Here is a 26,114-nt window from a genome sequence, read left to right on the forward strand (position 1 = left end):
TCACAGCACACAAACTACGTCATACAGACCCTTCACAGGCTAGGTTTCTCGATCAACTACGCAAAGTCACACCTTTTGCCGTGTCAAACACAGCAATACTTAGGAGCGACAATCAACACAGCAAAAGGGATTGCCACTCCAAGTCCACAAAGGGTTCAAACATTTCACAAGGTAATACAGGCCATGTATCCAACACAAAAGATACAAGTCAAAATGGTAATGAAACTCCTAGGCATGATGTCTTCATGCATAGCCATTGTCCCAAACGCAAGATTGCACATGCGGCCCTTACAACAGTGCCTAGCATCACAATGGTCACAAGCACAGGGTCAACTTCTAGATCTGGTGTTGATAGACCGCCAAACATACATCTTGCTTCTATGGTGGAACAGTACAAATTTAAACAGAGGGCGGCCTTTCCAAGACCCAGTGCCACAATACGTCATAACGACAGATGCTTCCATGACAGGGTGGGGAGCACACCTCAATCAACACAGCATCCAAGGACAATGGGACATACATCCGAGGCAGTTTCACATAAATCACTTAGAACTGTTAGCAGTATTTCTAGCACTGAAAGCATTTCAACCCATAATAACCCTAAAATACATTCTTGTCAAAACAGACAACATGACAACAATGTATTATCTAAACAAACAAGGAGGGACACACTCGACACAGTTGTGCCTCCTAACACAAAAAATATGGCATTGGGCAATTCACAACCACATTCGCCTAATAGCACAATTTATTCCAGGGATTCAGAACCAGTGGCAGACAATCTCTCTCGAGATCACCAACAAACCCACGAATGGGAAATTCACCCCCAAATACTAAACAATTACTTTCAAATTTGGGGAACACCTCAAATAGATCTATTTGCAACAAAAGAAAACTCAAAATGCCAAAACTTCGCATCCAGGTACCCACAAGATCAATCCCAAGGCAATGCTCTATGGATGAACTGGTCAGAGATATTTGCGTACGCTTTTCCCCCTCTCCTTCCATATCTAGTAAACAGGTTGAGTCAAAACAAACTCAAACTCATACTAATAGCACCAACATGGGCAAGGCAACCTTGGTACACAACACTACTAGACCTTTCAGTAGTACCTCATGTCAAACTACCCAACAGACCAGATCTGTTAACACAACACAAACAACAGATCCGACATCCAAATCCAGCATCGTTGAATCTAGCAATTTGGCTCCTGAAATCCTAGAATTCGGGCACTTATACCTCACACAGGAATGTATGGAGGTCATAAAACAAGCTAGAAAACCTACCACTAGACACTGCTATGCAAATAAGTGGAAAAGATTTGTTTATTACTGCCATAATAATCAAATTCAACCTTTACACGCATCTGCAAAAGAAATAGTAGGATACTTATTACATTTGCAAAAATCTAACCTAGCTTTCTCTTCCATTAAAATACATCTTACGGCAATTTCTGCTTACCTACAAATTACGCACTCAATTTCATTGTTTAGGATACCAGTCATAAAGGCGTTTATGGAAGGCCAAAAGAGAATTATACCACCAAGAACACCACCAGTTCCTTCATGGAACCTCAACATTGTCCTAACACGACTCATGGGTCCACCTTTTGAGCCCATGCACTCTTGTGAAATGCAATACTTAACGTGGAAAGTTGCATTTTTAATTGCCATCACATCTCTAAGAAGAGTGAGTGAAATTCAAGCATTTACCATTCAAGAACCATTTATTCAAATACACAAAAATAGTTGTTCTACGGACCAATCCTAAATTTTTACCAAAAGTAATTTCACCGTTCCACCTAAATCAAACAGTAGAATTACCAGTGTTCTTTCCACAACCAGATTCTGTAGCCGAAAGAGCACTACATACATTAGACATCAAAAGAGCACTAATGTACTACATTGACAGAACAAAACTAATTTGAAAGACAAAACAATTTGTCGCCTTTCAAAAACCTCATACAGGAAATCCAATTTCAAAACAAGGCATTGCTAGATGGATAGTTAGGTGCATTCAAACCTGCTATCTTAAAGCTAAAAGAGAACTTGCTATTACACCAAAGGCACACTCAACCAGAAAGAAAGGTGCTACCATGGCCTTTCTAGGAAATATTCCAATGAACGAAATATGTAAGGCAGCAACATGGTCTACGCCTCCTACATTTACCAAGCACTACTGTGTAGATGTGCTAACTGCACAACAAGCAACTGTAGGTCAAGCTGTATTAAGAACATTATTTCAAACTACTTCAACTCCTACATGCTGAACCACCGCTTTTGGGGAGATAACTGCTTACTAGTCTATGCACAGCATGTGTATCTGCAGCTACACATGCCATCGAACGGAAAATGTCACTTACCCAGTGTACATCTGTTCGTGGCATTAGTCACTGCAGATTCACATGCGCCCACCCGCCTCCCCGGGAGCCTGTAGCCGTTTAGAAGTAGATCTTAAACATTTGTACATTTGTAAAAATATTACTTAAAACTTTATTATGTACATACGCATTCACTCCATTGCATGGGCACTATTACTAGCATACACAACTCCTACCTCACCCTCTGCGGGCAAAACAATCTAAGATGGAGTCGACGCCCATGCACAATGGACTCGAAATGGGAGGAGTCCCTCGGTCTCGTGACTCGAAAAGACTTCTTCGAAGAAAAACAACTTGTAACACTCCGAGCCCAACACCAGTTGGCAGACTGTGCACAGCATGTGAATCTGCAGCGACTAATGCTACGAACAGATGTACACTGGGTAAGTGACATTTTCCACACTGTTCCAAAACTAGCAGGAGGAAAGAGAGGAGTCCTGATAGTCAGGAGCAAAAGTCCTCACACACCACATTTGGTGTCATGCTTCATCATTGGACAGCTCCTCGTCAGGCCGGCGCTGCAATGCCTGATTTCCGGGAACGCAGCCGCAGGGGTAGGTGCTGTTCTGAACGCCGGCTATCACACACATTCACTGTGAACCGGGCAACAGGCCTGCGTGATCCCATGAAGCCCTTTTTCTAATGGAGATGGGCGACTGATAGGAAAGGAAAGCCAGTCCGGTTTACCTCCAGTAAGTGACTGATGACGTTCTGACTGTGAGCGCTAGATCGTAGGAGCTGGAAATTTGTTTTGCCTTTGTTTTCAATTGGAGAAATCCAATGATTAAGTGGGTCCTGAAGAAGCGTCAGGGGATCCTGTTGGACCATAAGAGACGCGAAACATGTCGACCGCCTATTGACCATATATTGAGGGATTTCGGATAATCACCGTCTTCCTCTATCCTGATTTTTGTGTGAGTGTCTGAGCATTATCTCCTGTTTCACTCCGTTGTTACTTTTTTAATCTTGACCATTTCCCAACAGCAAATAATAAACTATTTATTGAGGGTCTTGAGCCAATTTAACTTTTTCTTCTTGTTTTTCCTTCCTCGTTCTTGGACCCATACTTGGCTCCGCGGCATCATTGTTAACAAAAAGATCTCCGGCAAAGAGCCCCCCTTCGGGGGGTGCCCGTCAGGCATTGCAGCGCTGGCCTGACGAGGAGCTGTCCGATGATGAAGCATGACACCAAATGTGGTGTGTGAGGACTTTTGCTCCTGACTATCAGGACTCCTTCTCTCTTTCCTCCCGCTAGTTTTGGAACAGTGTATTATATTATATTATTTGTTTGAGATGTCCCCTTGATCACTATCCCATGCCACCCACAGAGTCGAGTGTCCGGTTAATTGGCAACACTGGTGTAGTATCTTTGATATTTGTTGCCACCCAACTTCGCTTGTCACCAATCTGGCTTGTAGAGGATTGAAGTTGGCATCTTGGGAAGAAGTGCAATGTGAGAGTGAAGGGTATGACTGAGTTTTAGGTAACATAAGAACTGGTCATGGAGGTGAAAGGAAGACTGCAGTTGGCCAAAAGAGACCTCACTGGGTCACCATCTCATTCCCCCCAGTGTGGAGATACCACTGAGCTCCCAGCCCCAGAAGTCCTCAAGAGCTGCAATAACTCGGAGCAGAGCATGGTGCTTAACTAAAATGGGGTCTCCCTGCTTAGTCGTTTGACAATCGGGCCCCTAAGGGTCATCCGCCCTGAACTCCAGTAATCACCTCCCATCTGGAGGAAGTGAAGGCAATATACGATGTTCTGTAGGTAATGAAAAAAGTGTACACACCCATACTCCATAGCTTTGTTGCCAGTGCAGCATCAGACTGGGGAATAAAGCCAAGCCAGTGTGTTTCTGTTCTAGAAATGGTATATGTTTGCTTACCTTTTGTTTGTTCTTCTAATTGCAAAAGTGTATAGTTCAATACTAGTAGTTTGGCACATAACTGTTGAGTCTAGTGTCGGATCAAGGCATTCCTTTAAAGGTTACTACTTTTTACTGACAGTGATAAGAATTTTGAACCACCTTGTATGCACTATACCTGCAGCAAAGTGTCCTGCTAATCCCTTCAGAAGTAGTCTATTTTGTTAATAATAAATCCTAGTACAGCATTGGAAATAGCAGCCAGGTTGTTGTGATCTGTAACCTGGAGGCATGGCTTCTAATCCCAGCTTTAACTCTTGACTACAAAATGGTGCTAAAGGTTACAAATGCTCCTCTCCTTTTACTTTGAATACGTTTTAAGTGTGTAATATAGAAGAAAATGATTTCCTATTTTGCTCTATCAATTATTTTCTCCTTTCCTCCCCATTGCAGTTTTGCTGTAAATTGATATCAGCTGGCCACCCAATGTGAACTGTCTAAGGATCATTGTCACTTTCAGGAAATGTATTTGTCCTTCCCAACAAGAAGTCAGCACATACTTTGCTGAATAAGCATGTTTTATAAACTACTGAAATGTGACTGCCAAAGCAGCTAGACAAATTTGATAATTACCTTTCACCAGTTTTTATGTACATTTTCCACATATGTAGTTTAAGTTTCGCAATATGAATCCTTTTCTGGATTCACATGCTCTACATCTAGTCTGCCTTCTTGTTGTTGTGTCCCTAATTGTCTGTTTAAAAAAATAAATAATAATAATAATCCCTCCTTTTGGACTTGACTATCATTTGTTGTTAAGTCCATCCCCTGTGTGACGTCAGGCGTGCGTCTTCAGTTTATTTTTTTCCACTGCTGGGTCTGTAAGCACAGCGGAGAGTTCGACAAAATCTCCTCCTGACCCCCTTGAAAGCACCAAAGATCACCAGCAGCTACGAGAAAACCGGAGAACAGGGAAAGGAAGCCTTCTCAGCCCTGATAGTGGGTTCAGAAAGACACCATATGGCTGGAGAATGCAGAAGGGGACAACAAAGGGACATTGAGAACACACTCTTAAAATTCTTAAATTCTGCCCAAACTACCACCACAAGTTTGCGAAGAGATATTGTAGGAAAGTGACCCTTTTGGCACAGTCACACCCCATTCCCCTTACACAAACACACACACACTTTTTGCCTGGTATTGGTGCAAACTTGACTTAGTGTGTACTGGGATCCTGCTAACCAGGCCACAGCACCAGTCTTCTTTTCCCAAACTGTCCCATTGTGTCCACAATTGGCACCCTTGCACACAGCTAAGTCCTTTGTAAATGGTACCAGTGGTAGCAAGGGCTCTGTGACCAGCGAGGGTCTCTTAGGGCTGCATCATTCCTTTGTCACCTGTTACGACACTGACAAGTCAGATGGCACTACAAAGGTCCCCTTAATTCCAGCTCCAATGGTAGGGGTTCCCTTTGATAGGGTAGGGATTGACATTGTTAGTCTTTTTGACCCTTCTACAGCCTCTGGGAACAGATTTATTCTGATGGTGGATGATGCCACCAAGTACCCAGAAGCCATTCCTTTTAGGACCTCTGCAGATCCTGCAGTACCCAAGGCCCGCCTAGGAATCTTTTCCAGGGTGGCCTTCCCTAAGAAGGTAGTATCCAACAAATGCAAACTTCATGTCTGGATATCTCAAAACAATGGGGAAGGAATGTGGTGTAACCTACAAATTCACCACTCCTTATCATCCACAAAGAAATGGGTTAGTTGAAAGGTTCAACAAAACCCTTAAAGGTATGACCATGGGACTAAAAAAATAACTCGGAAGGAGATGGGATGTCCTACTACCTTGCCGCCTTTTTGCCTATAGAGGTTAGTCTTATAAAGGAGGGATGAGAGCAACCTCACTAAGACTACGGTCATGTATAGCAGAGTATATGAAGAAGGCCACTAAAAACCTTGAGGCCAGCCAAGAGCTTCAAAAGCAGTGGCATGACCAAGTCTGTACTGGCTGTTTACCAGTCAGGACAGAAAGTAGGTTTTAGAGCCTTTTGCCCCAAGAAGACTAAAGGAAAGGTGGAGTGGCCCCCACACAATAGTGGAGAAGAAAGGTGAGTTCACCAATTTGATTGCACCTGGGCACTCCAAGAAGCCCCCGCAGGATGTTTCATGTGAATCTCCTAAAACCTTATTTTGAAAGGGCTGACATGAGCTTGCTCAAGGCCACTGATGAAGGGCAGGAAGAAGAGTGACCCTCACCCGGACCTTCTCTCCCACAACCCTGTTGATGGTACAGTGGATGGGCCTGTCTGCTGATTGCCTCTTTGAACATCAACAAGCTGACTGCAGACAAGTTCTCAGTCAGTTCTCACAACTCTATTCCCTGGCACCCAGTCAGACGACCCAGTCTATCATCTGTGCCCATTATGGGGGCACAGACGATAGACTGCCAGTTAAGCGCAAAATTAACAGGTGGCATGACCATGTCAAACTGCATCAGGGAAGAAGTCCAAAAGTTGCTTGATGTGGGAGGTTGAGTCTTCAGACAGCCCTTTGGCTAGTCTTGTAGCACTGGTGCTCAAACATCATTCCCAGGGCAGAAATAAATACATGAGGTTTTGTGTAGACTACAAAGGCCTCAACAGTCACTAAGACTGCCCATCCTATCCCCAGGGCAGATGAGTTGATTGATACCCTGGCTGCAGCCAAGTACCTCAGAACTTTCAATTTGACTGCAGGCTATTGACATATCAAATTAACTGAAGCTGCTAAACCTAAAGCAGCATTTTGTATCCTGGTGGGCATTAGCACTTCACTGTGATGGCCTTTTGGTTGAAGAAATGCACCTGCCACATTCCAGATGTTGGTGAATCAAGTCCTGGCAGGCCTGGAAGACTTTAATGCAGCATATCTAGATGGTATTGCAGTATTTAGCTCCACCTGCCAGGATCACCTGGTCCACCCCAGGAGTGTACTTGAGACCTTGGAAGAGGCAGGCCTCACTATCAAGGCTTCCAAATGCCAGATAGGGCAGAGCAATGTGGTATACTTGGGCCACCTGGTAGGTGGAGGCCAAGTCGAACATTTATTTTGCAAAATCCCACCCATTGTGGATTGGGTTGCTCAAACTACTCCAATTCGGGTCAGAGCTTTTCTGGGCCTGACTGGGTATTACAGTAGATTTGTAAAAAGGTATGGCTCCTCGTTGTATGATCTCACCTCCAAAATGAAGCCTAAAGAGGTACAATGGACAGTTAGCTGTCAAGAGGCCTTTGATGCCCTCAAAAAAGGCCACGCGCAGCTCCAAATTTTAAAAGCCCTAACTATTCCAAACCATTCATTGTTCAGACAGATGCTTCAGAAATAGGAATAGAAGCAGTACTACATCAGCTTAAAGAAGAGGGTCAGGATGAACCAGTAGCTTTTATCAGGATAAGGTTGACCCCCAGAGAGAAATGTTCCTCGGCTATAGAGAGGGAGGGCTTTGCTGTTGTCTGGGCCCTGAAGAAGTTAAGGCCATACCAGTTTGTCACTCACTTCATTGTTCAGACAGACCACAAGCCCCTTTTGTGGCTCACACAAATGAAGGGTGATAACCCAAAACTTTTGAGGTGGTCCTTTTCCCTACAGGAGATGGACCTTTTGATGAAACACAGACCTGGGAGTGACCATGCCAACGCAGATGGGCTTTCCAGATATTTCCACTTAAATGAAGACTCACCTGGGTAAGGCTAGTCTTATCCTCCTTTGTTTGGGAAGGGAGTTATGTAAGAAAGTAGCATTTTTCCGACCTAGTTACCCCCACTTTTTGCCTGGTGTCAGTGTGTTTAGAGTGTAGTACATTGGGATCCTGCTAACCAGGACCCCAGTGTAGGAAGTTGGCTCTGTGCATACTATTCCTTACTTTGAAATAGTGTATACAGAGTCCAAGGGTTCCCCTTAGAGGTAAGATAGTGGCAAAAAGAGATAATACTAATGCTCTATTTTGTGGTAGTGTGGTCGAGCAGTAGGCTTATCAAAGGAGCAGTGTTAAGCATTTGTTGTACATACACACAGGCAATAAATGAGGAACACACGCTCAGAGACAAATCCAGGCCAATAGGTTTTGTTATAGAAAAATATATTTTCTTAGTTTATTTCAAATTCTACATGTAATATCTCATTTGAAAGGTATTGCAGGTAAGTACTTTAGGAACTTTGAATAATCACAGTAGCATGTATACTTTTTACATAAAACACAATAAGCTGTTTTAAAAGTGGACACTTAGTGCAATTTTCACAGTTTCTGGGGGAGGTAAAGTAATGTTAGTTTTTGCAGGTAAGTAAACCACCTACGGGGTTAAGATTGGGGTCCAAGGTAGCCCACCGTTGGGGGTTCAGAGCAACCCCAAAGTCACCACACCAGCAGCTCCGGGCCGGTCAGGTGCAGAGTTCAAAGTGGTGCCCAAAACGCATAGGCTTTAATGGAGAGAAGGGGGTGCCCCGGTTCCAGTCTGCCAGCAGGTAAGTACCTGCGTCTTCGGAGGACAGACCAGGGGGGTTTTGTAGGGCACCGGGGGGGACACAAGTCCACACAAAGTACACCCTCAGCAGTGCGGGGGCGGCCGGGTGCAGTGTGTAAACCAGCGTCGGGTTCTCAATAGAATTCAATGGGAGACCAAGGGGTCTCTTCAGCGGTGCAGGCAAGGGGGGGGGGGCTCCTCGGGGTAGCCACCACCTGGGCAAGGGAGAGGGCCTCCTGGGGGTCACTCCTGCACTGAAGTTCCGATCCTTCAGGTGCTGGGGGCTGCGGGTGCAGGGTCTTTTCCAGCCGTCGGGATTTTAGAGTCAGGCAGTTGCGGACAGGGGGAGCCTCGGGATTCCCTCTGCAGGCGTCGCTGTGGGGGCTCAGGGGGGACAACTTTGGTTACTCAGTCTCGGAGTCGCCGGAGGGTCCTCCCTGAGGTGTTGTTTCTCCACCAGCCGAGTCGGGGTCGCCGGGTGCAGTGTTGCAAGTCTTACGCTTCTTGTGGGGATTGCAGGGGTCTTTAAATCTGCTCCTCTGTAACAAAGTTGCAGTCTTTTTGGAGCAGGTCCGCTGTCCTCGGGAGTTTCTTGTTCCTCTTGAAGCAGGGCAGTCCTCTGAGGATTCAGAGGTCGCTGGTCCTGGAGAAAGCGTCGCTGGAGCAGGGTTCTTTAGAAGGCAGGAGACAGGCCGGTAGGGCTGGGGCCAAAGCAGTTGGTGTCTTCTTTCTTCTTCTGCAGGGGTTTTCAGCTCAGCAGTCTTCTTCTTCGTTAAGTGGCAGGAATCTAAATCTTTAGGTTCAGGGAAGCCCTTAAATACTAAATTTAAGGGCGTGTTTAGGTCTGGGGGGTTAGTAGCCAATGGCTACTAGCCCTGAGGGTGGGTACACCCTCTTTGTGCCTCCTCCCAAGGGGAGGGGGTCACATTCCTATCCCTATTGGGGGAATCCTCCTTCTACAAGATGGAGGATTTCTAAAAGTCAGTCACCTCAGCTCAGGACACCTTAGGGGCTGTCCTGACTGGCCAGTGACTCCTCCTTGTTATTCTCATTATCTCCTCCGGCCTTGCCGCCAAAAGTGGGGCCGTGACCGGAGGGGGCGGGCAACTCCACTAGCTGGAGTGCCCTGTGGTGCTGGAACAAAGGGGGTAAGCCTTTGAGGCTCACCGCCAGGTGTTACAGCTCCTGCCTGGGGGAGGTGATAGCATCTCCACCCAGTGCAGGCTTTGTTACAGGCCACAGAGTGACAAAGGCACTCTCCCCATGTGGCCAGCAACATGTCTCGAGTGTGGCAGGCTGCTAGAACCAGTCAGCCTACACGGGTAGTTGGATTAGGTTTCAGGGGGCACCTCTAAGGTGCCCTCTGGGGTGTATTTTAAAATAAAATGTACACTGGCATCAGTGTGCATTTATTGTGCTGAGAAGTTTGATTCCAAACTTCCCAGTTTTCAGTGTAGCCATTATGGTGCTGTGGAGTCCGTGTTGGACAGACTCCCAGACCATATACTCTTATGGCTACCCTGCACTTACAATGTCTAAGGTTTGGCTTAGACACTGTAGGGGCACAGTGCTCATGCACTGGTGCCCTCACCTAGGGTATAGTGCACCCTGCCTTAGGGCTGTAAGGCCTACTAGAGGGGTGACTTATCTATACTGCATAGGCAGTGTGAGGTTGGCATGGCACCCTGAGGGGAGTGCCATGTCGACTTACTCGTTTTGTTCTCACCAGCACACACAAGCTGGTAAGCAGTGTGTCTGTGCTGAGTGAGGGGTCCCCAGGGTGGCATAAGATATGCTGCAGCCCTTAGAGACCTTCCCTGGCATCAGGGCCCTTGGTACCAGGGGTACCAGTTAAAAGGGACTTACCTGGATACCAGGGTGTGCCAATTGTGGAATCAAAAGTACAGGTTAGGGAAAGAACACTGGTGCTGGGGCTTGGTTAGCAGGCCTCAGCACACTTTCAATTCAAAACATAGCATCAGCAAAGGCAAAAAGTCAGGGGGTAACCATGCCAAGGAGGCATTTCCTTACACCCAGTATCTGTCCTCTCCCTCTAAATGTTTTTGTAAGGTAAAGTATACACCCTGCAATTGGCATAAAGGTGCACCCATGTATGTCCCTAGTATATGGTACTTGGTTCGCAGGGCATTGGTACACCAGGGGTCCACCCCCCCCCCCCCCCCCCCCCCCCCCCCCCCATGGGATGCAGCATGTATTGTGCCACTCATGGGGGCCCATGCAAACTGTGAATGCAGGCCTGCCATTGCAGCCTGTTCGAAATGGTACCTGCACCTTCCATCTCAGATATAAGGATTTCCTTACGTCATGGTCAATCAATAGTAGTTTGTAGAGCACAACTACTCACCCGTAAGGGTCTCAGAGCACGGGGGCAGACAGAGGATCATTCGAAGAGCAACGTCTTGAGGTTCTTCCTGAAGATGGTGAGCGATGGGCTTTGTCTGAGCTACTACACTCTGACCCTGTATGTCACCCTTAAGGTAGGCCCTTTAATCCAAGTGTCGGAAAGTAGCCTCTATTTTTTTTTTTTTTTTTTTGCATGGTGTAAAATGCCTCCTTGGCAAGGTTACCCCCTAACTTTTTTCCTTTGCTGATGCTAAGTTAAGATTTGAAAGTGTGCTGAGACCCTGCTAAGAAGGCCCCAGCACCAGTGTTCTTTCCCTAAACTGTACCTTTGTCTCCACAATTGGCACAACCCTGGCACTCAGGTAAGTCCCTTGTAACTGGCACCAAGGGCCCTGATGCCAGGGAAGGTCTCTCAGGGCTGCAGCATGTCGTATGCCACCCTAGGGACCCCTTACTCAGCATATGCACACAGCCCCACAGCTTGTGGTTGCTGGTGGGGAGAAAATGACTAGGTCGGCATGGCACTCCCCTCAAAGGGCCATGCCAACCTCACACTGCCTGTGGCATAGGCAAGTCACCACTCTAGCAGGCCTTACAGCCCTAAGGCAGCGTGCACTATACCACAGATGAGGCAATATGTGCATGAGCACTATGCCCCTACAGTCTCTAAGCAAAACCTTAGACATTGTAAGTGCAGGGTAGCCATAAGAGTATATGGTCAGTCTCTATCAGGATGTACAAGTTACTTTTGGTAACAAAATATCTGGTAGAGACATATTCTAGTTGCATATTTCTTGCCGACCCACCCATCCTCTCCACTTGCGAACTAATTTATAGGGAGAGGGATTCCCCCATCAGGTCCTTAGCTCTGGTGCACCAGTCTGTGTTCTTAGCGGCTCTGCGCTTTGACGTGGAACGTCGTGAAAAGAAAATGACGTCACTGCGCTGAGGCTGCATCTATGTACTACTCCTGATGTCATCATGGAGACTACGACGCCTGCTGAGACGACCAACTCCACCTACCGACGCGAATAAAAAATCTCCGGATCCAGTCTGACGCCTGGTGGACAATTCTACTGTAAGGATTCTGCAACTAGAATATGTCTGTACCAGATATTTCGTTACCGAAGGCAAGTAACTTGTACATCATGAACACAAGCTTTCTTCAATCAGTACGTTGCATATGTCAGAATATTTTGATTTTGTTTGCTTCTGCCTTTTTGTACTACAAAGAGCCTGAATACATATGCTGTGCGTTTATGAAAATGTCTTCTGTTGTACTTGCTTGTTTGGTGTGAATGTTCTAATCTGAATCCAATATATCCAACTTTTTCCTACCTATAGTTGACTTTGGAACGATCAGAGTCTGATATCAAACAACGGTACAACAACCAGATTGAGAAGCTGGAGCGGGAGATAGCACAGCTTAAAAAGAGACTAGAACATGAAGTGGAGCAGAAACATTTGCTCAGCAAAAACCAAGATGTAAGTTATTTTTTTTGAAGTTGTATGTTGCTGTCTCAGCTGCAATGATAAATCTGGATCTTGGGCATAATGTTTTGAGGTGAAAGTAGGACTTGGACGAAGGTAGTGGGCTGACATGTTTCTTTGAAACATTGACACCTTAGTTGTTACAGCCCGCACCCTCTGATCTTGCAAAAATAAAGCTTATTTATTTTACAGACTATACAGGGGAAGGAAGTGGTTTACTCTTTTGTGCCATGCTAATACTCATTGTGCACCACTATAAGAGCTTGAAAAAAGTAGTCATTGGAGAAAAGGATTTTGATGTTGCTGTAAAGTCTCCTGCCTAATTGAAGGCTAGTAAAGGAAAGCTTGCTTTTTTGAATATAGGACAACATACAGTACACAGACGTATACATTTTTATTGTAGGCTCTTGGTAAGTAAAGCATGGTTCATGAACACCTTGAGCAGGCAAACTGAAAGTGGGGCCTTTCTTGCCTATTTTACAGTTTTACTCCACAGCAGAATATTGACAGTCTCTTGACAATAGTTTCAGAATAAAGTGCAGTAAAGGATGTAGGAAATCAGTGTAATAACCTGGAGGAAATGTTAAGGCAATTCAAATGATGCCATAAAATAAAGTAAAAGCATTCTGCTGCTGGTGGGAGAGTGGTTGTGCATTTGTCTGCTGTATCAAATACTTCCCTTATGTTCATGATTCCAGCCGATTTTCAAAGTCCTTAGTAAATGTTCAGCTGTGACAGACCAGATATCTAAAACCATGTGTGTCCTTGTTGAGTCATTAAGGCTAAAGAAAGAGGACATCCTTTTCTTCACAATGGGTTTGTTGTTTCCAGTTAGTTGCAAGGTAACCCAGCTGGTCCACATAAATGTCCGTTTACATGACTGTGCCTTCTGCTTGTTTTGGATATTGCATGCATAATCTAGTCATGATTTGAGTTGTCTTATGTTGATACTGTATCACCAATCGTAGTTAAAGATTAACGCATTGACACTAAAATGTGGCCCAGGCACTTTGCAAGCCCTTATCATAGTCATGTCATGTACTGGTTCTGTACTCAAGGTTTTAAGAAATGAGTTTCAATGTGTGACTGCCATATACACTAACAAGTTTCTCATACTGTCTACTTGTGTCTAAGTCAAACTCTTTAGTGCCCAGACGGTTCTGGGTCGCCTTTCAAATAAGCTTTAACGTATATTCTAATAATAAAGACGGTTTCAAATTCGAGTGTTTGCTAGTCATCCCAATTTTGCTGTTCTTAACAGTCTACTTAAGAATTTGTCAGTCTTGTTAAGTAACCCATTTGGTTGTCAGAAGTATGGAATGTCCTGTCTTTTATGTCAACAGCTGCACCAATTATCCGGACTTTCTTCTTTTTTTTGTTAGTGATTGGTAGGGTTTTAAGTAAAATCATCTGGAGCAGCTAAAACAAGCTCACATAGTCTCTTACTAAAGATGGGGGAACGGTACATAAGCCGTCTGATTGTGGGGGAAAAGGCCAAGAGTTTTAACAAGACCCAATCTTTAAAAAACTCTGTTTACCCCCAACCCTCCCAAAAACACCTTTATTCTCAAACCACGTCTGCCCTTCAATGGCTGTTTAAGTGAAGATACCTTTCCAACTTTCAGCTTTTTTCCTTCTCCCCCACCTTTTTGTTTCCAGTGCTGTTTTCAGATGTAAATGCACTCCATGATGTCCGTTCACCCATGCGACGCATCCCTTCTCACATCAAATTTGGCTTGTCCAAGCCCTTTTATATTCTTCCAAAGACTTCAATGAAAATCTTGATGGCTACATTAGGGAAGGCTGCAACAAAATGTATCTTTTCTGGGTAACACACTTAACTATTTGTTATTTGTATTGGTGTTTCCTAGACCTAGAGGACAAGAATATATGTAGACCTTTTTTGGGTGGTGTATGTGCATTTTTAGAGCTTCCTTCAGCAGATCAGAGTTAGCTAGCTTATAGGGTTTGTGTACAAGTTTTGACCATGTTCAGTAAAGTCATACTGCCAGTATGGCCTAACATCCACACAGCACACGTTCCAGGCATTAAGAGTGAAAACGCCACATCTTAGGAGTACTCACCAGTGCTTTCCTTTCACAAATTGATTTCCCACTGTATGTAATGAATGCATGCTTCTTTGGCTCTACCTATATCAACCGTGCACATGTCTGTTTTGGGTATGAGCCTGAAAGTTTAGCATTCCGATCTGAACCAGCTACTAAAGTCCAGGAGGAACCATCAGATGACCTGCATCTAGAATATGAAGCGCGTCGGAAAAATTAGATGACCATTTATTCTCTAAGGCTAGTTCTTGCTTTGTTTGTTTTTTATTCTTATTTTTTCTATTCTGGGTGAACATCTTCCACACCTCTTACTTAAAACTTGAAAAAGCCCTCCGTTTTTTTTATAGTTTATTTCCAAAGTGGTGGTATTAATGACCATGAAGCATAGATGCATTTATGCTTTTAAGGTAATTCAAGTGCTCTGTCACACTGTTGCGAACGTCATATCAGGGGGTGGTGTTACTGTGTTTGTGGGTTCTCATTTACAATACAATCATGTTATTTGGGAACCTGTGGTGTTGACTGTCTTGATTACTGCAGCAGTTTTTAAACAGTTTTTGTTTCGGTCTTGCAGGTTCAGCTGTTGGATAGCAGGAAGCAGTATGATGCTGAAGTAAACCTTCACCGTAGCACCAAAGAGTTATTAAAGAATGCTCAGAAGGAGATAACTACATTGAAGCAGCAGCTGGGTAACACTGAAGAACAGCTTGCATCACAGGCTAACCAAGCTTCACCTCACACTCCTGGCAAAGGTATTTGACGGCGATGGAAGCTATTCAATGTTTTGCAGAAGTATTTTCTTATTCTATCAAAACTAGATTTATTTTTTTGATCTACACATTGAGTGCATTTATTTTCTCCAACAATAGTTTGGGCTAAATAGAAAAAAAATGTTTTTCTTTTTTTTCTCTGAGAAATATCTCCACCATTTGAAGCGAGTTAGCAGCTTCCACCCCTCGCCTTCCATTTAGTTATATGCTGTTTTTGTAATTTTTGGCCCGTAATTGCAAAATGGCTTGTGTGACCCACAAAACAAAGCATTGGTTTTTTTTTCTTCTAATTTTGGAGCACAGAAGAATAATTGCAGTGAGAATCGAAGAATTAATTTCTCACTTTCTTTGGTTGTCTACATTGGAGAAAGACGGTGTAAATGTTTGTGTAGACTTTATAGATTCTTAGTTTTTGAAGAATAATTTGTTCTCCCATGGTGCACTGCCTGGTTTTAAATATGCATGCAACCCCTTCCCCTTCATTCATCTGCTCATTCAGGAGTTTTTTCCTGTTATTCGTCCACAGAACTCTTGGTCACAGTGCAGGCAGGCACAGTTTCAACACTGTTGCTGATTACCAGCCAAGTGGATGACTCTGAAAGGTTTAAATGTGAAATGATAGAAATAGATTTGGGATGCATTTTACTGATTAGTGCTGCCAGGAGCCAAGAAGCCTCACGAGGATGGGCTTGCCTGAAAGGAGGGTGCTTCGGGTGATGCCATATAAAGTGTTTGCATCTTCCCTTTGGCACAGGATGCATGTGTGCCGTGCCTGGGTGGGCTCCTCCTGGGCCAGGAAGAGCTGGAGCGAGGCCATCGCCCCTTGGCTTTAGGGCTAACATTGCGGGAAACTTAACTGACAGTCTTTACCCTCGGAGAAGTCTGAGTTCACATGTGGCTCCTCTGTTTGGTTGTGCGCCAGTTCTAAAGTAAAGAGGATTTGCTTGCCAAGGGTAAAGTCTGGCCTATTGATCATCCTTTCTGATTGGTTGGCGTTGGGGGAAGAGAAAGGTGGGCCCTTCTGTTCTCAAGTCCTCCCAGTCTGCTGTCCCTCCCCCACCCGGTTTTTTATCGTTTTTTATTTCGTTTTGTTAGGGTGGGGTGCAGACAGAGCCTCCTCTGTGCCTTCTGCCTGCCGGTCAGGTGGACCAGGGCAGGAGACCGCTTCTGAGGTGGGAAGTAGCATGGGGAGTTTGTAGATGGAGGCAATTTCCTCTAGGCTGGAATTAATTGCAGTGAGTATTGCGCAGTTGGGGTTACAATGGAAAGCCCTAGATGTCTTGTATAGGGACTTGAAACGCCTGGCCGAAGAGGGCCATAGAACCAGCAGTGCAAAGAGGCCTCTGTGTTCTGCAGTTAACTGGGAGGAGGTGGTTGTTTCATCGCTGCAGCCAACAGGTGATCACCAGCTGTCCCTATACAATCCTGACCTTTAGTACCTCCTTGTCAGGGTTATGTCTCCCCTATAGTCACTGTCACACAAGTTGCCCCCCCCTTTCCTGCTGTGGGGTGGTGGTGAACTTGCCCCCAAAAAGCATCCCCTATGTGGTGGTTTTATGGAAGATCCTTCAATACAATAGTCTAAGTCCATTAACCTTTGGGTAATCTAAGAATAAGGTTGTGCATTGGTTTAAGATTCACATGAACATAGGCATGGAAATTTATGACTCAATCATAATGGTTAGGAGGGTGGACTGGATGATTAAAAATAATAAAATGGGCAGGGGATTGTGTGGTGGTTAATTTTAACAACTCTCATATTTCAGCAAGTATCTTGACCATGGCTGGTCTTAACAAATCATGTAAAATGACTGATATCTTGACACTTTGTTTTGTTTAAAAAAAACTAACTAAAAAAAAACGAATATTGCATGTATCATGGGATACATATAAAGGGTGGGTTATGGCGTTATGATAACACCATATCCTCTTTAGCGGTCCCCTCTCCTCTAACAGATTTGAGCCCCCGAGTTAGTTACTCTTGTTACTGACTCCCTGGGAAGGAATATTCCCTGGGTGTGGTAGCGTCCTTGGTCCTTGCCCAGTACATCTATTCTTGCATTGGTGATGATTTGTGGTTGTCTTGGAACAGGTTATTCCGCAAAGCTCATTGATAGCACCTGGGTGCAGTTTGACCTTCCAGGTGATTTGGCTCCAGGAAACATGGGAAGTAGGTAATTCCCTCTTACTCGAAGCTTATAAAAAATATTTTGTACCTGCAGTGGCTTCTGTATGAGGGAAGGCCAAGAGGGAGTACTTTGTTATCTTTGTAACATTAGAGCTATGTAGTTATATTAAAACCTTAATTGGGATTCACATTTGTTTCAGGCCCTTAAACTGGATGTACCAGGTTCTAAACTGATTGTTCCGATTAATCTTTACAATACAAGGCCCCATCTCCTGGGATAACTAATCTCCGTAGATTAATCTCTGCTATTAACACCCTGGAGGACAGGGCATGGGTCAGGAGAAGTTTGTCCTAGCAGGTGACTTTAACTGTCATCTGTCTCCTAGCTATTTAGATTTTGGTGACGCAACTGCAAGAAGCATGATTGAGGGATTTCACATTGTGCATACACCCGAAAGTAGCTTGCTTAATATCCTCTTACTCACAATTTGGTTTTTGCTTTAAAGAAGCTAACAAACACGTCTAATCACCATAGTACTCTGACATTCAAAGAGAGTGGCTGTTTGTCGATAATAGATTTAATTTTTGTTTCTGCTTCTTTGTCCTAGTTCATTTCAGGTTTTTAATATAATAGTCATTTTAGTGATCATAACCCCTTGTCATTTTCCATTGGGGGAGTGAGGGGTGGGTTTAAGCCAGTTTCAGTGATACAGGGTGAAATTACCCCGCTGATCAAGCCAGACTGAGATGGTTGCTTGTGGACCCCAAGGCATTCAACCAGTCACACTTTACAGCATGCCAGCAGGAGACCACCACATGTTTGGGTGTGGGTGCCTCAAACTGTGGATCCTTTCTGCATTTGCACAGATCGCACAGAAGGTGTCTGCGTTACTGTCCCTGGGATTCGGTCCATATCAGATAACCCCTAATGATTTGTCCAAGATTGCTCCAAGTGGCTCAAACCGGCCCGTAGAGATAATCACCTTGTTGCTAAACGCCAGAAAGACTATAAGAGAGCTCTTATGAATCAAAAGTATATACTTTGCAAGGCTGCTTGAAGGATTTAGCCCAAGGTGGTGAACTAAGACAGTGTTCTCTTTTTTTTTTTTTTGTGTGTGTGTGTGGGGGGCGGGAGGGGTCGGGGGTGGATTCGGGGTGGTGATTAATAGTGCCTGCCTTAAAAACCTGAATGTCCAGCAGTTTGCCATTACATTTCAGAGCAGTAGAAGGTAGAACATTTTAAGGGCATTTATAATGCTGCACCTCTTAATGGCGAGGCACATCAGTCATGCTTGAGGCAGAGAAAGAAAATGTAGTTTTCTCATTTGAGGAAGTTTGTCAGACCATGCAGGCCCATCCTGTACCAAAGCCCCTGTCCTGGATGGTATTTCCCAGGTGTTAGAACTGGGGTCTTTGGTTGACAGTCAGGTTACCCCCGTTCAAGCAAGGACCCTCACTGTATTCAGGGTAAAAGAAAATCACCCTCAGCTAACCCCTGCTTACCCCCTTTGAAGTTAAGCCTACTGCTCTGCCAAGCTACAGAGTGCTAGGTGTAAAGTATTTGTACCAACACACACAGTAACTTAATGAAAACACTACAAAATGACACCACACCCGTTTAGAAAAATAGGAAATATTTATCTAAACAAGACAAACGACAAAAATCCGCAATACACGTCAAGTTATCAATAAAAATGCAAAAAGTCTAAGTAGTTTCAAACACACACTAACGCTGTTAGCATGATAAAGTACCTTGGGTGCGTCAAAAATAATCCTGCACGGGCGAGTGTGCGTCAAGGGCTTGCGAGGCGTTGATTCCACTCACGAGCTGTACCGTGCGTTGTTTCCCCTTTCACTGGGTCAGGCATGTAGTTTCTTCACTCCATAGGAGAACGATGCGTTGATCCAGTCAGCACTCTCGGGTCCGGGCAGGCCTTGCGTTTTTTCACGCCCAGCAGTACTTGAGTCGGGAATCCAGCTGCACGATGATCCAAAACCCCTCAGCGTGGGTTGTGATCTCCCAGCCTCCGTTAGCGATGCTGCATGTTGTTTCTCCTGATCCGTGCGTTGATTCTTCGGTTGCATTTCCTGTGAGTGTCGTTTCTCAGCTGCGGAGCCGATGGTGCGTCATTTCTTCAGCCGCCAATCGGAGTTGCGTCAAACTTTTCTCTGCACGGCGCTCTGTGCGTGGATTTCCTTGTCTTTAGGCTGCCAGCTTCTCCTTTCAGGGTCCCAGGAACTGGATGGGCACCACAGGGCAGAGTAGGAGTCTCTCCAGAGACTCCAGGTGCTTGCAGAGAGAAGTCTTTGCTGTCCCTGGGACTTCAAACAACAAGAGGCAAGTTTTAAATCAAGCCCTTGGAGATTTCTTCTCAAGCTGGAAGGCACACAAAGTCCAGTCTTTGCCCTCTTACTCTGGCAGAAACAGCAACTGCAGGATAGCTCCACAAAGCACAGTCACAGGCAGGGCAGCTCCTCTTCAACTCTTCTCCAGGCAGAGGTTCCTCTTGGTTTCCAGAAGTGTTTTAAAGTCTGTGGTTTTGGGTGCCCTTCTTATACACAGTTTCTCCTTTTGAAGTAGGCCTACTTCAAAGTAAAGTCTCTCTTGAATGTGAAATCTTGGCTTGCCCAGGCCAGGCCCCAGACACTCACCATGGGGTTGGAGACTGCATTGTGTGAGGGCAGGCACAGCCCTTTCAGGTGTGAGTGACCACTCTTCCCCTCTCTCCTAGTACAGATGGCTCATCAGGATATGCAGGCTACACCCCAGCCTCCTTTGTGTTACTGTCTAGTGTGAAGTGCAGCAACCCAACTGTCAAACTGACCCAGACAGGGAATCCACAAACAGGCAGTCACAAAAATGGTATGAGCAAGAAAATGCTCACTTTCTAAAAGTGACATTTTCAAACAGTCTTAAAATCAACTTTACTAAAAGATGTTTTTTTAAATTGTGAGATCAGAGACCCCAAACTCCACATGTCCATCCGCTCCCAAAGGGAATCTACACTTTAATCATATTTAAAGGTAGCCCCCATGTTAACCTATGAGAGGGACAGGCCTTGCAAAACTGAAAAACTAATTTAGCAATATTTCACTGTCGGGACATATAAAATATATTACTATATGTCCTACCTTAAGCATACACTGCACCCTGCCCTTGGGGCTGCCTCAGGCCTACCTTAGGGGTGTCTGACATTTAAGAAAAGGGAAGATTTAGGCCTGGCAAGTGGGTACACTTGCTAAGTCGAATTTACAGTTAAAACTGCACACACACACTGCAGTGGCAGGTCTGAGATAATTACAGAGCTACTTATGTGGGTGGCAAAACCAGTGCTGCAGGCCCACTAGTAGCATTTGATTCACAGGCCCTGGCACCTCTAGTGCACTTTACTAGGGACTTACTAGTAAATCAAATATGCCAATCCTGGAGAAGCCAATTACCTACACAGTTTGTAAAGGAGCACTTGCACTTTAGCACTGGTTCGCAGTGGCAAAGTGCCCAGAGTAACAAACAGTAAGATCAGTCCAACACACATCAACATCCTGGGGATCAGAGGCAAAAAGTTCAGGGAGACCACATCAAGGATGAAAAGTCTAAAACCTGGATAATGATGTTTGGGGGCCAGTCCTTACTCTGGTTTTGAAAGCTGCAGTCAGGGAGGGAGCTCCACTCTTATGGTCCTTGGGTATCATTGTTCCTATTTTAATGAAAGGGAGTAAGAATAACCCACATTGCTATCGCCCAATATAGCTTATAGATGCTGTTGTAAATGTTCTAAGGAGGATTTTGTTAAATACTCTTTGTAGGCAGATGAAAATAACATACTTTCTGAGATCCACCATCGCTTTTGGAGGGGCATGTCGACTAGATATCAATTGAGGCACTGATCGATAATCATAAATATACTGTTGCACAGCTCGCTCCACATAGTGTTCATGGAGCTCACATCTGCATTCTATAGGGTAAATCGTAGTAAGATCTGGGACTTCATCATTTTGATGGGGGGGCGGACCCACAAATTGTTTTGCCTCTCTCGAACCTCCATGCCAGTACCTCTGCTGCGGTGAGTTATTCTGTGGGAGCAAAGCACACGGAATATTTTGGCACTAGTAGGTAAGTTCCTCAGGGCTGCATATTGGCACCATTTTTATTCTCCCTTTATATCAATGGTTTTGAACAAGCTCTTAAATCTGTGCGGGCCAACAGCCCTAGGGTAGAAAAGAGATCGCTAGTGGTTCTGTTGCACACTGATGATGCAGTGCTTATGGCAGGCATGGTGGTGGGACTGCAGTCTTCGCTGGACCGCTTTGCTTCCTACATGGGTAGCTTGGACCTGGCAGTACATTTTTTCAAATCGTATGTATTGGTAGTGGGCCCGTGATCCGCACGCTCCAAATCTTTAAGGGTGGAGAATCACATCTTGGTCAAGGTTCCAGCCTTCCATTATTTGGAGGGGTTATTTGATGCTAATATGAGGTGGAACCCCTTGGAGGAGCGACAGACTTGCGATCTGGTTAAGTACACATGGCCAGTAGTCTGATTTGCTTAGAGGTTGGGCTCTTCCAGTCTGAGTATACCACTAAAGTGTTATATGACAATGAAGTATGTGGCTACAGACGGGTTGACATGATCCAAACTGCAGTAAACATGTTTAGGGTGCATCTTTAGGGTCCCACTCAGAACACCGGTGTTCTCGGTTCACGAGGAGTTTGGTCTGAGACATATTAGTGACCTAATAGCTCTCAGGCCATTGTTGTTTTGGGTTAAGTTATGGACTAGGGAAGGCCTTCAGCTTAACAGGTTGATCTTGTCAGATTGTTTCTCTTGATCATATATTATATATACAAATACCCCTGGATAGTGTATGTGAAGGCGACTCGGTTTAGCGTAGGGAGGGCAGAATTGTTTTATATCCATTTCCTGTCTTCCTCGGAGAAGAAAGGGGTAATGGAATTGTTTTTTGACTGTGACTCTGTGCAACGCATCCAGTCAGTGCTTGGGAAATCCATGGTTCAGGGTAATTTCTTGTTACAAACTGTCTGGGTTATGAAGCCATACCTTCCCTTGTTATCTAATGCAAGGGACAGGTTTGTGGTGACTCGTTTCAGATTTAATTTGCTACATCACCTCTTGGTCTCCCTGAGTTGCTGTTCTAGGCTTCCTTGGGCCCTGTGGCTGTGACAGTGTGTCCCCGAAGGATGCCTTACATTTTGTATTGCTGTGCAAATATTTGTGTCCCAAAAAATTCCTTTTCCCAATTTTAAAAGCACTGGGTTTTGCTCAAGCTCACCCAGCGCTTTTGTACCTCCTGCTATTGCCAGGTATGCACCCTGTCTGCTGTTTTGAGTTTTTGTGCGTACTGCTGTGAGATCAAGGCGCTCTAGCATGGATTAACTTTGTTTTTGTCCCAGAATTAGAATACTTAGCCTTTTTTTTTATTTTTTTTATTTAATGCCGTTGCCCTTTTACCAGTGTGCTATCTGATTTGTATTTTATGGGCAGTGTGTCAAAACCCACAGTAACGAAGTAACTTCTTATTTTGTGTTAATATTTCTACCCCTTTTTCCTCTTTCTCATACCCTAACACTCCCAGACAGATTAATCTAGTGGAACTTTTATCTGGTCTTCTTAAATATATCCCATTTTGACTTTAACGCAATGAAAACTTCTGCTGCAGAGTCCTTTTGTTGTTTAATTGCTGGACTGCTTTTTTTATCAATTTGAAAAACGTTTAACTTCTTGTAGCATAGCAGTGTGCTTGTATAAATCTTTGCCTATGACATAGAAATGTCCGTGGCCTGCTTGCTTTCAACTCTTAAAAACAATGCGGATTCCCTCTGGTCTAAGGTCATTGCCAACCCCTTTTAGTGATTGCCTCTATCAAGATATGTCTGTCTTTCCTTTTTAGGTTTGGCGTGTAAGCGATTTGGCCTGTTAAATGGGCTTTTAATCACGCCCATCTCGTGTCCACAACTTTGATTCTTTCCTGGGATTGCTTTTCAGTAATCCCTTGAGGAGGTTGGTAAATGCTTTTGGTCACGCCTTGGGTCGGTTTTGTTACTGCCTTCCAGACCGCCCCTGTTAAATGGATTGTTGCACGATTGCTGATACCATCCCCTGTTAAATGGATTATTGCACAATTTATGATACCATTTATGTGAGCGAACAACTTTTTTTCTTCTGTCTCCCTCGCGCTCATGCTCTAGCAGCCGTGGCTCTTCGAAACTGCTCACACTGCCATCCACAGCACTTCACTCCAGGTCAATATGGACATTCCTGCCCAGGTCTGCTATTAAAGGCAAGGAGCGCAGAGCTCCAAACCACTTCACACAGCAGCTAAGTGCCCCCATCTTATGCGTGATACCTTCGCCCAGTAGTAACGTTTTTAACCGGCATACTTTGCATGCTCATTTCTTCATGCAAAGTTAAAATATTAAAACCAGAATTACAAGTCTGAGAATAAAGGAATGGCTGGGGAGTTTTCAGTAGTTTTATTGGGTGCTACTTGAGCAAGAACAATGCACAGTAACCTATTTCTTATCTCTTGGTGCCTCCTACACTCCTGGCAATAGAAAGCACGACAAAAGACTGAAAGTCCCTCTCTTCACTTACCCAGCTACAGCAAACAGACAGCCCCAGAAGCACAAAATTTATCAAAATCCCATGATAAAAACCTGTCGGTAAACATGTTTGACATTTTCAGCTGTTGGGCTAGTTTTTCATCGTAACAAGCACCACAAACACAAAGTAAATAATTTATTTAGCATTACGTTTTCGCGGAAAAGATTGCATAATGTTGATTGTAAAATATTAAATATTTAGTTTTTAAACAAGACTGAAATATATTTGCTTTTAAATGATGTAAACCAGTTAGTGCATGCTTATACTTATCTTGAAGACAGTCAAGCTTGCTCATCACAGCAAGAATGTTGATTATATGCCGTGACTGACTACCCATCTGAAGGAACAATCACAACACTTGTCGGGATGAACTTTAAAGGTACTTAAGTAAACCTGAGCAACCCTGTGGTAGCTATGGCTACAGAGTAAAGTTTAATGAATACAAAACGATAAAACTTTAAAATACATACTTCTGGTCCCCCAATTGACAATAAGTCAAGAAGCAAAGTGTGTCCATGATGGTTAGTGGTCGTTGTAGACTGGGACCAACCAGGTTAGGCCTGGTCAAAGAGGTTACTTTCTGACTTTAATTCTAAGTCCCAGTCTATCACAGGAATACAACTCTAAAGCCCCCAGGACCTCCGGGGAGAGGGTGAGGGCACTTAGAGTCCCACAGTGTGCCGACCGAGGCCAAATAGGAGGGTCCAGTAGATGTGCCACTGATCAGCTTGGCAGTTGCAGGGGCAGGCCTCCTGTAGCTTGCTGTGTCTCTGTAGGTTTAACAGATCAGCCTTATAAACCTTGGAGTCCACCTCTATGTCCTGGGAACAAGAGAGACAGTTTAGTTTGTTCAGGGCACGGAAGAGAGCACAGAGAGCAGATTCAGTCTTCTGACCTTTCTCGGGTCCAGGAATGTTTTGAAGTGGGTGGCTGGAGAGGCCATATTTATGCCTCGTATGAGCTAGTAGGTGGAAATGACTACTGGGCACTCCTAACCAATGGAGGAATAATTCATGGGGACAATCCTACCCGCTTTGGGCGTTTTCAAGATGACAGAAGTCTTTGACTGCTCCTAACTGAGGTTCTGAGCACTTGGGTGTAAAGTCTACTAAGGTAATCCTAGAGTCCTCCGCAGTGAACACTAAAATCCAGTTTGGGTCAATCTCTGGAACCCCCCTTCTCCCCCACCCACTCCTTGAACCCCCCTTCTCCCCCCCCTTCTCACACAGTAAAACCAGAGAGAGAAGTCTGATAGACCAGTGAAGGATTTCCATCAACCACACAATGTATATGCAAGAATTGTTTTGGTATCCTCTTTACTTGCCTTTCAAGTGTGCCTCAGTGTTGTGTGTAAACCCCCCCAGATCTGTAAAGCAGAATTTGACACTAATGTCAAACACAAGGCTGCTGTGATTGTAGTCTGCCTGGCTGGTGCCTGGGAGGAGGTGGGGGAGAGGGATGGGGAGGCTGATGTTGGTCAGGGTGAGAGGGCACAAAGGACGGATCTTGTCCAGGTGTTAGCTAAAATTTGCATGTGACAAGGGAGGTTTCTTTGCTAATCCAGTTCCTGTGCTCAAACCTATTGGTCTTCCTATCAAGGGAACACCACCACCCCACAGTTGGACCTTTGTTCTCTGCTCAAGACGTAGTTTTTGTACCATTGCAGATGCTTATATCTGTCTGGCAGAAGTATGAACAATTGCAAATGGGCCTTCCGAGGAGGAAGGCAGGGAAAAGGTAGGTTTCTAAAAGTACATTTCACGTAATTTTGAACAATCTAACTTGACCATTGATTTTTATTTTAAAAGCTACTTAAAATAGTTCTTTAATTATTTCTCTGTTTGCTAACCAAAATTAGCATTAATAAATGTAATAATGTGACCCAGTGTTTTCCTAAGGAACAGGGAGCCTTACTACACTGACG

General features: G+C 44.6%; 1 protein-coding gene across 3 annotated transcripts in view; it reads left to right on the forward strand.

Moving 5' to 3' along the window:
- Positions 1-26,114, forward strand: part of TPR (translocated promoter region, nuclear basket protein) — a 920,136-nt gene that overhangs the window by 201,316 nt on the left and 692,706 nt on the right. For all 3 annotated transcript variants that reach the window (XM_069232002.1, XM_069232003.1, XM_069232004.1), the window contains exons 20-21: positions 12,458-12,598; positions 15,245-15,422. In XM_069232002.1, the coding sequence (XP_069088103.1) occupies positions 12,458-12,598; positions 15,245-15,422 (319 nt within the window). The remainder of the gene's footprint in view (positions 1-12,457; positions 12,599-15,244; positions 15,423-26,114) is intronic.

Source organism: Pleurodeles waltl, chromosome 4_2 (assembly GCF_031143425.1).
Source record: "Pleurodeles waltl isolate 20211129_DDA chromosome 4_2, aPleWal1.hap1.20221129, whole genome shotgun sequence".
Taxonomy (NCBI): Eukaryota; Metazoa; Chordata; class Amphibia; order Caudata; family Salamandridae; genus Pleurodeles; species Pleurodeles waltl.